Below are 17,597 nucleotides of genomic sequence, written 5' to 3'. Positions count from 1 at the left end.
TCTGATCTCTCTGTTACAGTGGTTAGATTAAACTGCTTTAGCACACAGATCTGTCGGCAGGTTTATTGAATGACTTCTGTTCACTGGACTAGCATAGCTTAAGTTTTAAATTTAGTCTTCTGTCAGATCAAAGTATTAGATTGTATGCTGGGATCTACAGTTTGGAGAGTATGAGTGTATGCAGCAAAATTTTAGAGGTGGAGGCCATACATAGCCCAAAAGAAACATTTTGGTTGGTAGGTGCTCTTAGCTTCATAATTGGCAGTGAGATCATCCATCCTATGTTGGTTTTTGGAGTAACTGTAGGAAAAATAATAGGAAAATGGGTGTAACCTTTTTTTTTTTTTCTTTTATATGAAGTAGCTTTCACAAATGTTGTATTGCTTCACTTAGGATTTAGTATTACTTTGATTCATATGTTCCTTCTGGACTCCAAAAAGATATGTAGGATATATAGATCCTGAGAAGCTGCGTTTATTTTACTGGAGCTAGCAGATGTCTTAGGTATGTCCTTTCTGATCATCATTATGCTCTAAAGATCAAGAGCTGTGGGCATATTGTTCCATAACTAACCCACTAAGGGTCTGGCTTTTTTCAATGCTCGTTTGTGCTGATAGCACCTCGGAGGTGTGGAGTGGAGAGCCATACAGTGTGGAAAGCTGTGGTGGATATTCTAGCACATTATGCACGGTGCATAGAGGTGCTATGTAATTTATGTGGATGAAGATCATCTGTGCCTGCCTCAACCTCAAATCTGGCCTCTGTGACATGGTCTGTGAGTGAACCACTCAGCTTTGCTGAGCAGAATATTCTTTTCCCTTCAAACCTTGCCTCTGTTCACTCATGATTCATTCTGCTCTATTATTGTGTAAGAAGCTGCATCTGATTTCCTGTGAAGTGACACACAGAGTTTGTACCCATTGCGTTTCTGGGTTACTGTTCCACTCTTGGCTGAAGCTGGGGTTTTCAGCCCCCATTTCTTTTGTGCTGGTGTTATCATCTGTAAAGCTTGTGAAGACTTCCATATTCTGTAACTAATTAAATAGAAAAAGTACAGAAGGAAAGATCTAGTTCACTTGACTACTTGACTTTCTGTGCCTTAGGTATATTCATAAATTCATAGTGTACAAAACAATGTGCTTTTTTTTTTCTTTTTTTTTTTTTGAGCCTCTGGTAACATAATCACCGTAGTCTGTATCTGAGCTTCCTGAAACATTTCATGTAATGTCCAAAGGCACTATATTTATGGTCCCAAATGTCTAAAAATAATATTCAGTACTCTGTTGTACGCACAAAGTGGGATGGTGATTTTGTGTTATGCATTCCAAATTGACTTATTAGTCAAATCTAGAGCCTTAAAAAGCTTTGCATATATTAGAATTTTCTATGCTGCTAAGTATTACATTGTAATTACAAATATCCATCATTATTGTCAAAATTGATGTTGCGAATTTGCTAAACTAAACATGCAGTGCTTTGCTATAAATGAGGGAAGGTCATTGAGCCATATGGTGATGGGAGGTACGATGGGGGATGTTTGTCACTACTGACTGAGTTATAAGAAACAAAGATTTTTGGATTAGCTGTAAAGCTGATAGAAATAGATGAGAGGGTAAAGTTGGGACAAATCCTGTAACTTCTAGTGTGTTTATAAGAAGACAGAACAGGTGGTGTGTTACTTCATTTGGATTGCTTAATAAATTATGTTTATGGTTTATTGTTGTCTTTGTCATGAGATGACTGGATCCTATCTAATTTCAATGTAATTTATTTTCTAGATTCATTTTGGATCTATGATGCTTAAATTCTTCTTTCTCAAAAAGCACAGGTTTACTCAAGCAAAAATCAAGAGGCAAAGTTAATTGTCTTTATTACTAGAATCCAAGGATCGCTTTTGCAAAGTAAAACTTTATTAAGAGACTGTTCTATACGCTCAAAATTACTTGTCTATCAAAATGACCAACAAAGCTTCACCTCAGATAACCTTCAGAGAACTGTTTCTTAAAGTCTTTTGTAAGTCAGAATATCTCAGTTATTATTTTAAAACTGTATGCTGTCAACATATTTCTGATACTCAATCCCCTATCTCTTCTAAGGAATTGGCATTTTTATCATTTCCATATTGAAAGAATAATATCGGAACTGTAACTAGATATTTACTAAATCTAAATCTTTAGTTTCAGAAATAATGCTGTGCTTCAGAAATGTCCTATCAAAATCTCATCGTCATCCAGACCAACCACACTGCAGTCCAAGAAGTTAGAATATATCAAGGCTGTATGCCTTGTTGTTTAACTAAAAAAACCTAAGCATTATTGCTTCATCAAAGACTAATCATTTTCCACTGACAAGTGGGAAATACTTGCATCCAGCAAGGCTGCTTAGCACTCAGTGGGCTTTTAAAGGAACAGTTACAGTCACCAAGAGGCGCAATAGTTAGCCCTCCTCAGGGTACCCAAGTCACAAGCTAAACTACATCTCTTTTGAGAATGGAAGGTAACTCCTAGCCATGCTGAAGAGAGAAATTTTGGCCACGGCATTGGACTAAAACTCTAATCTTTGCACAAAAGTATAATGGAATTTGTAAGAGCAATTCAGAGCAGGCCAGGCCTTTTTTTAAGAACTGTTCAGAAATAGCAGCACAGCAAATGGAACGGTACGTATCTGCCTCAAAAGGAAGAAGAGAGAAATCAGCCTTGTCAGGATTTGAACTTGTGGTTTCAAGGCATTCCCCACCTGGTAATTGGACTGCTGAGCTACCCAAGTGTCCTGGTGAGCAGTTGGAAGGGTCTTGGCAGTGAAAGCTTAGCAGAGAGCTATTAGTCATTTCAGGCCATCAGGACACTTTTCATCTGTTGGAAATTCTGTTTCTAGTTCCTGCAGCACATCCTTGCCTGATGCCTCGTTAACTGAACAGCTTGTTCGATTGGGTCCTTCACTGGTAACCCTCCTTCTTAACCTCTTCTACAATATAACATTGCAGTTGCAACTCCAATTAAGATTAAAAGAACGCTTTCATTTGGACATCTTTCCTTTTTTCTTTTAACCCTGACCTTCTGAAAAGTAATCCCTTCTGCAGAGATTCTTTACACTTAGAATTAAGGCAATAACTTTTATTTTTAGAAGTATAGCAACAAAAATGTATGTTTCAAAGAACTGCAAAAATAATCATAGTTAACTATGAATAGCACTGGTAGTATTCTGCGATCGTGAAGAAGAAGGTGTTTGGGAACTGAGGGTAAATCATGCCTGACCAGCATGGTTGCCAGGATTTGTGAATGAGGGGAGAACTGTGGATGTTGTTTACCTCTACTTTGGGGAGGCTTTCAACGCTGACTCCCACAACATTCTTGTATCCAAGTTAGGGTGTTACAGTCTGGATTGGTGGACAACCATGCTCCTTTAAGACTGGTTGGATGCTGGGACTTAGAGGATGAAAGTTAATGGGTCTTCATGGGTTGATCCTGGGACTCGTCCTGTTTCACATATTTATCTGTGACCCAGAGGAAGTAACAGTGCTTGCTCATTAAGTTTGCCGATGACACCAAATTGGGGAGCCAACATGCTGGAGGGCAGGGCTACCATCCAGAGGGACCTCAGAAGCTTGTAGGAAAAGGACAACACAGCAACCTTATGGAATTCAGTAAGGACAAGTACAATGTCCTACATCTGGGAAGGAGATGCCCCAGCTACAGAACAGGCTGGGGACTGACTGGCCAGGGAGCAGATCTGCTGAAAAGGGGCTAGGGATCCCAGCAGCCAGCCAGATGTGTACCCTGGCAGCAAGGAAGGCCAAGAGCATTCCTGAGTTGCTCAGCCAGCAGATTGAGGGGAGTGATTATCCCCCTCTACTCAGTGCTTGTTAGACTGCATCTGGAGTACTGCCTTCAGTCTTGCGCCCACCCACCATACAGGAAAGACATGGATAACCTGAAGCAAGCTCAGTAGAAACCACCAAGGTGGCTGGGGGCAGAAGCACTTGCCCTGTGAGAAAAGACTGAGGGAACTGGGCTGGTTCAGCCTGGAGAAAGAACAACATTGAGGGAACCTAATAGCAGCCAGAACAAGAGACGACAGATGTGAAGTGAAGGAAGAGAGGTTTTCAGACTGCCTTTAAGGAAAAGCTTTTTCCCCACAAGGACAGCCAAGCAATTGAGCATGGTTCCCAGAGAGGTGGTCTGGTCACCATGCTGGTTTTCAAGACCGGACTGGACAAAGACGTCAGTAGCCTGGTCTGATCCTATTGCTGACCCTCCTTTCAGCAGGAGGTGGGGCTAGAGACCTTCCGAGCTGCTTTCCAACATGAATGATTTCTGTGATCCTGTTGATCGGGTGGTCATCTGTGCTGTCTTCTTTGAAATGGGTACAGGCACAAACTGATAAAAGGATACAGTCAGGAAAAAAAAAAGTCCTCCTTTCCTAAAAACAGCCACAAGTCTCTCTCTCTCTCTCTCGATACAAGCGTGGGGAGGCATTTTCCTTTTTTAAATTGATTAAAGAAAATGAAAGAAAACTCTTTAGAAATGGGCATGCATATTAGAAGCTTTTTCTCATCTAGGGCAACTTTGACAGAGAAGGTTAAGGTTTTGTTAGAAGTTTTGAGATATGGGATACAAAATAGCAAAATTTGCTTTAGAAATAAGTTACAAATCCGTGTATCTGATCATACAGCATATGTCATACACACTGGTCACAGTCACCAGCTCTCAAGTGTGTTTTCTGATGTTGGTCAATTTTTATTCCTCTCCCCTGTTCTTCTGAGGTAATCTTCTCTCATAAAGTATCTCTAGTGCTGTTCTCTTCCAGGCCTATTTCTTGGCAATTTTGGAACACATGTTTTCAATATCAGCAGAGAAACCAAGTAGTGGCTTGTAGGTTTCATTCTATAGGCTTTTTGTGAGGACTGTGTAGGGACTCTGATTAGAAAATTCAAGGAAATAATACCGGGTTAACCAACAGTCTAATTTCTCCTGTTTCTTTACTCTTCTCTCCTCCCAGCTTCCAGCCACCAATTCCACTCCCCCAAGCAAATCCTGGTTCCAGGAATAGGCTTTGCTTTGATTTTAGAAAACAGGCAGGTGTCATTGTTGTTGTGCTGTAGCTTGAGATGGCAGTGCTGAAAATGTGTCTAGTGATGGGAGTTTGAAGAACACCTTGCTGATAAAGTATTCTGTTGATCCTGTGTTCAATCAGACAAGTTATAGCTACTTCCCTATGAAGTATTTATCTCTCAGTCTCAAACAGGCATCGGTTGTCAAATGTTTCTTTTTTTAGTATTAAATGGTAATTGCATGCAGTTTTGCCACACCTTTATTGGTGTCTTTTAATGAGAACGCTATAGAGGAAAAAAGAATGTAAATACACACACACACACATATATATATGGAAATTTGTATGTGTAAACACATATTAATAATCATTCCCTCTGAAGTAATTCTGTACATGGAGACATCCTCACTAGCATTAATGAAAGCTTAAAGTAAACTAAAGGTATTTTTCTGCAGATTTTTTTTAATTATAAAAACTTTCCATTTTTAAATTCTATGTAATTCTGAAAATTCAGCTAGGCAAATCTCATCTGGTGCACATTCTGCTAGTAGTAATGGGACATTCTGAAAATTTATGCTGTTGCTACCTTAATTTAATAGGTGTTAGTTGGAAGGGAGAAATGGTAAGAAAATACAGTTAGTGAAAGGAAACAATGACCTTTTATGAGAAGGATCCCTTGCTTGATATAATACTACTGTATTGTAAATCAGTATTTTGTGTCCTTAAATAAAAGCATCATATACTTCATTTTAGGATTATTAACCACAGTGGGCTTCCTAGAGGTTGGCTACTGATTGTTTGCCTTAATTTATTAAATACAACTTAAGCTAATAAGGAAAAATGCAATTTACTTTATACCTGTTCTGAAAGTCTTGAGTGTTCTAATCTGCAGGCCTCTTCCCTTGTAATCTGTCTTGCACAGATTGTGTACAACAATACTCCTCTTCTGTCTTTGTGTACACGCTCAATGTCTTGCAATTTGTAATAGCTGTTACATTTCACAGTATGTTGCCTATAACTGTGATCTATTAATACATTATATTTGTTCACAATCACAAAGACAAGATGTCATCATATTTGTAAAGCTGTCTTGGAAAGATGACTTAAACCTTTAGCATGTTGTGATACTGGTAAATGCAAAGCGGTGCTGAGAAAACATTGCTTGGCCAGTTTTATTTTGAAGGCATAGTACTGTGTACTTAAAAGCAATTATGTCTGCCTGGCATTTCAGCTTCTTTTCTTACACTCTGGTTTAGCAGAGCACAAAGATACAAGAGTTAAGACTCGAAAAGGAAACGGATTTTTTTTATTTTCTGGTCAGGCATGACATAAGTAAACATTTTGAAATAAAAATATCTAAATCTCCAAGCAGCTATTATTTTCTGAACTACCTCTGTTGCAATTTCATTTTTCCTTAATAGCTGTTTCAGACTTTGCTTCTTGTGGGCTTCATTTTTATGAGGACACATGTTAGTTTTTCAATTGTGCTTTGGGGAAGGAAAAAGATGAACTCTTTGAAGGTAGAGGTGAATGACTGAGTATTAGGAAAAAGACTATTTTCTAACTGTAACTCTGTGGTTTTTACTATTATTTGGGGGCATTGTTGTCTCGTAACATTAGCAGGTAGTGCCTTTTCCCTGTGAGTCGGTGGTAATGCTTTGGCCCTGGCATTGTTCTCGCGTTAACCCCCAACCACTCTCTGTTTTCTGCTGATGTGTATCTGTTACTTTGCGTAGCCATCCACCTGCCGTGGCTTTGGTCTGAAGCCATTGCACTGAGTCTATTACCCATTGAGTACATGCTTTTGATTTAATTGGGAGTTAATTGTGTGACAGATGCACATACGTAGGGATCACAAAAAGTGTTTTGAGCATGCATATGTAAAAGAGCGCTGAGTGAATCTATTCAACTATACACTCTTGCTGGGGTACTGCTGTCACTAGCTTGCTAGAAGGTCTTTGCAGAAGATAAAATCAAAGGTGTTCTCTATTAAAATTCCAGTGTGCTTGGATGGCAAAAAGAAAAGAAAATGCCTCATTCCATCTTTCGGCCATTTTTCAGTATCTGTTTCCAAAGAATGGTGAGAAAAATAGTAGATTGTGAAATGCAGTTTGAGTTTTCATTTGCAGTGATGTTTCTTAATGAACACTGTTGCGTTCCTAGGACCTTTCCCAAAGGTCTATAGGAGCTGTATGCAGAATTGCTTTCCAATTCTGTTTCTCTGGAGAGCTTGCTTGGTACCTTCTAACTGCAGACTCCCCTTTGTTTATGCAACTTGCTTGGTCTCTCTGAGGGGGATCTATCGCAAACTGTATCCATCTAAATGAGTACTGCTGTATTCCCTCCACCTCAGCACTAACGCTCATCCAGTGCCGTGCAGAGCCGATGGAGCTCGCTAATCCAGAAAAAAACCCAACACCACCACCACCACAAGTTCACTGTTTTAGTAGGTTGGCCTTCTGCCATGTTACCAAGTTGGATTGGCTCACCTCAGGGCCAAATATCAGACTGGCTGAGCTAGTCTGAAGGAGGCAGGGGGAAGTTTTGTGCCTACCAGGGAGGGTGGCAAAATTGCAGCAGCTCCCCTTCACTGACTTTGCTTAAACTCGTTGCAGTGCTGTATGACCTCAGTTCCTTTGTGCCAGCTTGGGTAAATAATCATCCATAAGGTGCAGCAGCTGTTTCACTTGCCAGTATGCTTTTCATCTGTCACTCTGTCTTCAGATAGTGTTTCTTTTAGGTTAATGTTGTAAAGTTTTATGAAGATAACCATATATTGTCTGCCACTGGCATTTTGAGCTGTGCCTTCAAATAGTACATGATGGGTTTTGGTGTTTATGCTTATTGAACTGAAAATACACACCATTAGAGTAGCTGATCAGCTGACCAGTCTGTTCATCAACCAGAAGATCTTTGGAGTAGCGCTTCTTAAAAAAACCCAAGAGATCTATGTCTGAATGAACAAGTTCTTTTCATAGCATGTATATCTTCACTACATGTTGCTATACATGTTACTGTACTTTCAAAAGAGCTTAGTTGTTCAGGACTTGCAGCAATATTGCAGTCCTAATGTTAGTACTAGCTTTTAGTACGTGCTCTGTTAAGAAACTCTTGAAGTGTAAAGAGTATGAAGGTTTGGAATTGACGCTGCTCACAACTGTTGTTGCATATAAAAAGCTGTTGTTTAAAAACAAACAAACAAAAACCCTGCCAGTTTGTTTATATCTTGACTTAACACTTTTTACATAATTTTGAAAGAATTTGAGTGTTGGTGAAATGTTCCCCTGGCACCTGAATAAGGAAGAAAGGGTATTTTGCAGTTGCTATAGTATTGGGTTTGAGCTTTGAGTTCCGCTCATGCTTATTTTAAGTGATATATTGAATCTCAATGTAACCTTAGTAAAGAGTAGTACCAGGATATACAGCTAGTCTTTGAAGCGTGTTTAGAGAATACTGGAGATGTATTGATTTAGCTGTAGAATTAAGATTGTGTTAAAGCCTATGTAAAATAACTTCATTTGGGTGTTAACATTCATAAAGGTTTAAAGAAATTGTAAAATGAAAAAACAGTGCAACTTTCTGACTATAGATAAAAACTGGTCTGATGATGTTTTCTAAGTACATATCTTTTCTTTTTCAACAACTGTTGGGTGTAACAAGAGGAAGAGAGAGAAAATGGAACAATTAATGCACCATATGTACAAAACAAAAAACCCGGTCTGTAGGTGTTGTACTGAACAAGAATTTGGTTTAGTCCCATCTATCTTTTTTATGTAGATAGCATTTACTCATTTGTATTGCATTTTGAAAGACTTGTACCCAGTAATGGATACTTGCTGTTTGTTGTTGTTTTTTCTTTTAAGCTAAATGTGTGTGTGTGTGTGTGTGTGTATATATATATATTAGGTCTTTGTGTCTTTTGTAAACCCTTCCTTTCTTGCAGAAAATATTATATGTTTCTGCACAGTTTTAACCTTACATATGTATATTGGGTGATTTGAAATCCAGCCATTATCAAGCAACAAAGTTACATCTTAATGATTTGGGGTTGTTTCTTTTCTAGAAGAAATAAGCAGCTTCCCCTTGAAACCTTGCTAGGACAGCAGCTGCGGGTGAGAATGAGCTTCCATATTTAATGCATTCTGTTAACTTCACACTTACAAACACACACTCACTCATGCACACTAGTGTCACATTATAGGGGAACAGGCCCTCATTAAATGCACGCACCATCTGCCGGTGTGTGGCAGCAGGGTGGCACTCCATAACCATCCTGATTCCTGTGACTGAAATGTATTATTTATGAGCTCAAAGAGAAAATATGCTGCTTGGCTGGTGGAGGCTGCCTTAAGAGCTGGATAACACCATCTAAGGGTACAGAGTGCTGCTGGCTATTCATCTTTCCTCTTCTTCCTCTCCCCCCTCAGTCTCCTCCCCAATATTTTTCTCTTCCAACATCGTCTTTTGAGTTTTTTATGATAGTATTTCAGGCAATTTTGTGTCTCGTGTTTCACTTTTATACAAGATTGAAAACAGTCGTTGAAATATTACATTCTTTGTGGTGCTTGCAGCAGCCTCTTTTTTTTCCCTCCAGTGCCACACATAGGGTTTACTTTCTGTAGTAAAAATGATACTGATGTGATGTGGTGGTAGAGAAGTGGGACATTATCAACATAGCTGAGCAGGATCAGTTTACTGCCATTTCTCTTTCCCCTCCCAAGCACGTGTGTCATGAAAGTATCTACTGCTGAGTCTGAATTTTATTTTAATAGTGAAATTGGCCCTGTTTTTTATTGAGCAGTACGCTACAGACTGCATAAAGGTTCTTTACTGGGTTGAAAAGAAAGGGGAGAGGTTTGGAGATAGCTGCAGCTTTGGACCTTCCTCCCTGAAAGCAGAGATCATAACCTCTTCCTGCTTGCAGAGATTATGTCCTGTTATTGCTTCTTAGTGGGGACATGGATGAGGAAGTGTTGGACTGAGGGGTGAAATATCCTTTGTAAGGAGAGGAGAGGGGTGACAGGGAAGGAGCCCTTTCTGTTACAATTGGTCCATCAGTCTGCCCTAGTTGACTGCTAGATTACAAAGTCAGAACAAGTAATAACATATAATGTATTTAGTGGTTAGCTGAATGACCTTTAGAGCATGCAGAATAAGAATAGTCACACTGATTCAAAATAATTTGGGGGATGACTTTTTGGTTCTTAGGCTTTTTGTTATGTTCTTGAACTTTGCAGCATCTGTGCCAGGCATCCAATAGTATGTTTACAGCAATAACAAGCAGTAAAGACTGGGCTGGTATGCAAAATATGGTGATTTTCTACAATAACTTCCAGTAAAACCAATTTTATTTTGTTTTTTCTTTATTAAAGAATCTGGTCACTGTTTCAACCTGGGCAAGACAAGACCCTGAATAAAAAGATATATGTATAAAACTGGGTAAAATACATATGTGTGTTTATATATATTTATTTTTAAAAATCAGCACGTTTTAAAGAATGTTGAAATGTCACAAACTGGCACATTTATGAATACACGTCTTTTTATTGTTTGTGTTTAGAACGTATGCCATTAGAAGGATAAGAGATGCCTTCAGAGAAAACAAGAATATAAAGGATTCTGAAAAAATAGAAGAACTAGTGAATAAAGCCAAAGTAAACCTAGAGGTTATTCATCGGCAGGTATGTTTATTTCTTTCATTTCATCTAAGAGTTGTACGCTCCTCAGTTAATTGTCTTATGCCACTACAGAAATAACTAGATCCTTGCTCATAGCATCTCTGGATGAACAGTAGTTTTTGTACGCCTTGAGTCTGACAGGGTGGGAAACATCTGTTTATCCATGACAGTTGCAATAGGGGATTTAGGGATGTTTGTTCCATTAACCGGAACAGGCCTTGCTGTCAAAAGTTTATATGCTCTTCTGTTACCTTTTCTGCTGTTTGCTTTACTATCTCTCCACTCTGCTTCTCTGTTCTGTCCTAATTTTCCTTTGAATTCGTTTCCTCTAGCTCATGTGTATTAGTTTCCTTTCCTCAAGCTTTCCTTCTTCCATTATAGGTTTAGAAGAGCGGCTGTGACACTCACTGCATATAGTATTGCCTTCTGTGTTTGTTTTTCCCCACCTCCAGATACAGTGTTAGAACACTAGCAGAACAACAAAATCCTAAAGTGAATTAAGTAATGCTAGCTAAATGTGTCCAAGCAGGGTGATAGATTTTTTTTCTTTGGAAAAAGTTGAGTCACTGGCAATATTTTTTTTCTCTGACTGTGTCTGGGTAGCATTTATAGCATCTCTGCTCCTTCCACTGGGTTCTATATTATTTAGATGTGAATTATACTTTGGTATACTTTAGGTACTTTATTACTTCTCATACGTAACCACTGTCTATCACAGTGACAACTGGAGATTTGAAGAAAGCAAGCTTCTACACCTGAACTTTCTAAGGGCACTTGCAAAGCTTAAGCTGTCTCTCCTTGCAAAATCTGCACTTACTGAAACCGGTCAGAGCTCAGCAGTACTTTTACTAAATATCAAATGAATTTGTGCACCTGTTCCTCCATGGTCTGTTTTTACATGAATCTTTTAACAACCAGCAGGTCAGTTAGCTGGATTCTTATTTTGGTAGGAAGCTAGGCCCTTTGATTTGGCAATTAAGTATGAATATTTTGGTGCAGGTTAAACTATTTATTTGGAATTTCTTCTCCCAGGAACAGGTGTTGTTTTGTGCTACCATAGCTTTGCTATCTTTTTTTTTAACCCAAACACTGCTATTTTTGTATTTGAAAAGTGTGTCTCAAAGAAACAATTCAGATTGGATTGATTCAATGCAATTATATTTAAATGTTGAGTTGTTTTTTCTCGTATCTGTTGGTGATGAGTAGCATTTTCAGCATTCCTTTTTGAGGTTTTTTCTTGGAGAGCCTTGATATCCAATATCCTCCAGGGAAGTATTAGAGGCTGGAGAAAACGATGAAGGAGGGGATGTCACAGGAGAAGAGTCAGAGATCACTTAGACTGATCTGAGCAAGTAGTTTATTGAGTTCTAATCAGTAAATTTAGGTATGTAAAATATTTAATAAGTACAGATGGACTGACAGTCAATACTATTTCCTACACTTAAAGTTAGTATGGGGTACAAAGATTATTGCTTAACCTTACTAGATGTATCTTAAATGTTACATACATACAAAAAATGTCACGTAGCAACTCATCGATGTCTGGTGTCAGGTAAGGGATATGTCATCCTGGAGGGGTAACTTTGAGAGGCATCCCTACTCAAGGGGAGATTGCCGCCCCACAGCCAGCTGCCATGGAGGGAGAGCTCAATGGACCCTAATGGCTGCAGGTATTTGTAGCGTAAAGTGGTTGATTTGTAGTCAGACTTTCTGCTGTGTTAATGCAGTTTTGGCCACTTATTAGCCCAGTCTCCAGCCAAACCAGTATTTTTGAGGGTTGGTGCTGAGTTCTCACTGATAGTCTCACACAATACAGAAATCTTCATCAAAGAAGTAACAATTTGTGGATGTGGGATCTCCATAGTAAAATGCTACAGAAAATCTCTTCTACATTGTGGCTAAGATAAGTTCCTTTGTAACTTATCCTTTGTAACAGTAACTTTTGCCGTGAAATGGATGATTGAAGTGTACTAAATTTATTTTTGTTTTAAAATATCTTAGATAGGCCCTACTTGGCACAACTTTTTTATTATAGCAAGTACTTCTTTCTTCTGAAAAGAGTTCAATTTCAGGGTATCAAAGCACTTGGAATAGGTGGGAAATATTGTTCCTGCTTTATAGATATGTATCTGGGATGCTGAAATGAGGACACTGATTTGTAGTACCTTAATGTTCAGGGTACTCTCACTTGATGTGGGTAGCATTTGGTTCTCACTGGTTCTATGAGCTTAAATAATAAAAGGCAGTTGTAAGTCAGATGGTGGGTAAGTCTTGCTAAAATAAAAGCTTTCCAGCTTTTCTTTCAACAAAACATGGTTCTGCTGGCTCATCTGAGCCATAATAGATCTGGGACAGATTTTAAAATAAAACTCCTTTCCTGTCTGAGTCCTGTGAACACCCAGATTACCTTGTTACTGTAGACCCTGAAAAAAGACACCATTTCTCCAAAACAGACTCTTGACAGGGCAGACTCTTTTCCTTCTAGAGTGTGGGTCTTGTCTTGCACCTTTTATGAAGTTATCTTTTAGCCTAAATGTTGTCCGTCAGCATCAGATAGGTCTTTCAGCTGCCTTGGAAAGACCAGGAAGAGCAGGCAGGCTTGGTTAATCTCTGACTGCCATACCCACTCACTGTCTTTTGTAAAGGAGTAGTTGAGTTTAAGGACGTTTTGCATTCATTGGTTGCTAGTGAATGTTTTGATCATGCATAAACATATACATGTGCCTGTACGTACACAAGTATCTCTAATAAGCCTGTACATGAACGATGGGTAACTGTTTCATATACCAGCCTGTATTTCGCATGGTAAAAATGTTGTGCATTTAATTCTTCATTCAAGAAAATGACAGCAATAAAAGGTTAGACAAGATTTGTTATTTTCTCTTAGCATGGATTCTGCTTTTTTCATTACACCAGAAGAACCATTTTAATCTGCAACTTTTTTTTTTTTCCATTTTGCTACTCTGTAGTAATGGCAAAGAAATTTTATAAGAAATCTTTCTTGACTCAAGATTGAGAGAAGTCATTGAGAGCCACATTTCGCTCTACCACTTAATACATAAATCTTGCTTAAAATGTTTTATAGGTAGCTGTGAATTTTTCAGCTGGGAATATGTTCAGAAGCAAAAAGGGCATGTAGGGTTCTAGTTCCTGGACTAGCACCACTCAAATTTTCAGAATGTGAAAATCTCTCCACATATGTTTGGTTTTTGCAAACATAGAAAACCAGTGTTTAATATAAATATTGTAAACAACTTATAATCCAAATGTTGTTGATTATAACTGAACTTATAATCAAAACTGTCAAATAATGTGAAGTACCTATCTTTCTGTTATATGTTTGTTAGTTGGAGGATGTCTTTGTCACTGGGACATACCAGAATAATGCAGAATGGCCTCAGTTACTGCTAAATCTGCAGGGGTTTGCTTGTTTGTTTGTTGTTTCAAATCTCAGCTATTTAAGGGGTTTCTCCCACATGCAAAATCAATCTACTAAAGCTAAAGTAGTTTTAAAATGGATCACATTTTGGTATCATTCCATGTAAGAATTTCAGGAAAAATATACTTGAAAAGTAAGGAATATTAAAGAGTCTGACAAAACTTCCCATTTTTAACACTGCTGAAACAGTGAAACTTATCTTGAAGTATCTCTTATGTCACACTTCCAGCAATTTTCCAGACAAAGTATAATCATGCTGCATTCAGTTTTGGAAGGGTGTATGTGTTTATCTTAATGTTTGTAGGAGTAACAGACAGTAACACACATAGTAACATAATAAGCAATGGAACTTTCTAACAGAAAATAATCTGATAAAAGAAAATCAGTTTATCAAGGTAATTTTTTGACATGTGAGTCCCTGCAAAACTTGATGTTTGGATAATAAGGATTATTTTTTTCTGAGTCCTTTCTACCCCCACCTCCCCATACCTCCCCCCCAAAAAAAAAAGTTTTTCTAAAAAATTGAGAACTGTTGTTCTTTGCAGAATTTCTATTACATTTCAGTGTCATCTCACTTTCAGCTGTAAAGCAAGAGATAAATATTGGAAAAATACTAACAGTTTTAAGAGTAAGCTTTTCATCATGACTATTAAAAACCTTAGCATCTAAATTCATATTAATATTTCCTTGCTGTCAAATTTAATCATGCTCTGCAGAAAAAAAATCATTCTTGCTCCCTGTTTAATTGAAGATCTAAGTAATGAAGTAATCTGACACTATTAAGACTTTATATTTAAAATTAAGCAAGCATAATATAAAGTGCTTTTATTTTTAAATGCAGAATCACTGAAGCAAACATGAGATCTAGCGTACTTTTTTTTAAGTTTGGGGTTTATTGTGATGTAGCACGTCTTGGCGTTGCTGAATTTTTCATAGCATGTCAATAGAAATTAAATAATATCTCACGTTGCTGAAGTTTGTTGTTACTCTAAAGTCACATTTATATTCACTTTACATTCTAACTTACGGTTTAGTCATCAAAGTGACCGTTGAAGTGTAAGGTTCATGAATAACTACTTGAATCAGCCTAGTGGGAAATGTGAAATAGTGACAGATTACTGTCATTTTGTTCATGTCAGTCACTGTACAATTTGCTTGAATGTTATAAAAGTAGCTTTATAAAGCTGAAAAGCATGGAGGAACATTAATCTTTGCCTTAGTCTTCCTCTTCTTATTATTGGTTTTGATTTAAAAATAGTGTGGCTAAAGGAAGGAGCAACTGATGCTTTTCTCAGCACTGTTTGTGAAGATGGGGGTTTTGTGTGCATACTGTGTAAACAGCACAATTTGTGGTGTCTTCCCTGTAAAGAAGGCTGTCGTGAGAAATGCATTGTCACAAGTTAGTTTGAAACAGAAAGTTTTAAAAATGTTTGGGGCTAAGTCTTGAGGTCCTTTGAGGATTTTCATAATAGCCATTCCCCAGCTATGCTAATATAACTTAATTTGTGAGTTTCTATTGCTATTGGAATATGTTAGTGTTAAGAGAATTTGCTCTGAAATGTTACTGCTGTTGCTGAGATTCAAGATCTATAGAAGCCACTTTGAAGACAGGATAATAGTGAGTGTTTTGAAGTGTTTGCTAGTTTTCTTTGTGGCATGCTGTCTCTCAAGTTTTGAACTGAAAATATAAAAGTGAAATTCAAAAGCTATATTAGACCTGTGTGCTCTGATCAAATCCCTGTTTTAATTTATAGAACATCTCATTCTTACATATTCCTCCACAGTACCTTCTCCTCAGTTTTAGATTGTAGCTGGAAACTACCAGTCATCATCTTGTCGAGCTAAGAAGAATTATTTTGGTTTTCTTGGCAGCTCTGAAGCCTTCAGTATCAATTGTACTGGTTTTGACATCACACAACTACAGTACTCTTCAGTAAAACAGTTTATTAGTCCCTTTATATAATGCAAACTGATAAGAATCATGGTTTGCACAAACCTTTCACAGGGAGACAAGAGATGCACTGTGAGCAGTTACACAGTCAGGATGTGTGGATCTTCTTCCTTTCCACCTGGCTGGTCATCGGCGTTTTCTAGGGGAACAGATGAACTTTTCTTCTGAGTTTGAGTTGTTCTTCCTCAGGCTTGACCTCTCTTACTGTTCCCTTCAGATATGTAGAAGAATGAAGGAACGTGGGTTTGAAGTATGAGAACTCTATTAAAAAAGTTCCACTCATAATGATAAATATTGAGTACTTGCAGCATTTTTCATGTTTGCAGCATGTTGTAAGTACATTCTAATCCTTGCAATATTGATTGATTATAGTAACTTTGGCTCCATTTCTTTTAATGAAATGCTTAATGACTATGCCTTGATAAAAGCCTATGTCATACTTAGTGTGAGATTTCGTCTCATATTCTTGTGTTTCTGTATATTTCCCATTTCTAGTAAAAATGATTAGTATGGTCTTGTTCTTTTACACAAATTTCAAAACAACTGTTGGACAGTTCTTCTGGGTCTTTCCTTTGGTGGTTTTTTTTTTTTTTTTTTTTTTTTTAGCAAGCCAAGTTGCCAGTGCAGCTATGTTAAGCCATGTACTGTGCCTTCTTGAGGTGTTCATTAGCAGTATCTCATCTTAGCAATATCACAGATTCAAGTAACGGATGAATGGAAGTGGAAATGATACTGAATGAATGTACTAATACAGCACTCGTATTATTATGAACTGGTAAGACTATAGCCACAGCATAAGGAAGCGTATCTCTGTTAATCAAAATAGTATAAATATTAAAGCATGTTTAATAAATATTAGCAAGACAAGAAATTTCAATTATAGTTACTCTAAAAAACCAAAAAGTAGAAGTACCTTCATTTACTGCACCTCCTTTGGATTTTATTGCTCATCCTGTGTGGTTTTATCAGCAAATATTCCCATTGTTTTCCATAGTTCAGTTCTAGTAATCCTGTGATTGATTTGCAGCAATAGCAGGTAAATTAGTAAATGCCAAGGTGTGTGTATTTCTGGACTGAAAACATACTGTTGAGCATTCAAGGGACTGGTACCAATTTACACAGTTGTGTGTGACATTGAAATTGACTGTCTCAAGGATCTTCTCAACCTTAAAGAAGCATTCTGTGTATCTGAAGATACATATATTTATACTGCAAAGCGCTGGAGGCTGGAGGCCTTTAGCAGGAGGAAGTTCATTATGAAAATTCTTATTGTTAGTTTTAGTTTCAGGCTACAAGTCGTATTTCTGTCTAATTTTCATGAATATATAAGAAAGTTGCAAAATACTGTATAATGTATTTGATTATGTTAACAGCAGTTTTGAAGCCAAAAGGAAAGAATAGCTGGAAGAGCTTTTTAAGCACTCTGAGTACAGGGTACAGCGCCCACACTACTGTTCAGGAATGTATATGATATTGGCAA

General features: G+C 37.7%; 1 protein-coding gene across 6 annotated transcripts in view; it reads left to right on the top strand.

Moving 5' to 3' along the window:
- Positions 1 to 17,597, top strand: part of LYRM4 (LYR motif containing 4) — a 91,549-nt gene that overhangs the window by 10,285 nt on the left and 63,667 nt on the right. For 5 of the 6 annotated variants that reach the window (XR_007508918.1, XR_007508920.1, XR_007508919.1 and 2 more), the window contains exon 2: positions 10,610 to 10,730. The exons of the other annotated variant lie outside the window; for it this stretch is intronic. Coding sequence is in view for 2 of the 5 variants with exons in the window: in XM_049823818.1 (XP_049679775.1) it covers positions 10,610 to 10,730 (121 nt within the window). In the remaining 3 variants the exon portion in view is untranslated. The remainder of the gene's footprint in view (positions 1 to 10,609; positions 10,731 to 17,597) is intronic. 6 annotated transcript variants of the gene reach the window in all.

This window comes from Accipiter gentilis, chromosome 20, assembly GCF_929443795.1.
Source record: "Accipiter gentilis chromosome 20, bAccGen1.1, whole genome shotgun sequence".
In the NCBI taxonomy this organism is placed as follows: Eukaryota; Metazoa; Chordata; class Aves; order Accipitriformes; family Accipitridae; genus Astur; species Astur gentilis.
This window is presented reverse-complemented; position numbering and strand designations above follow the sequence as displayed.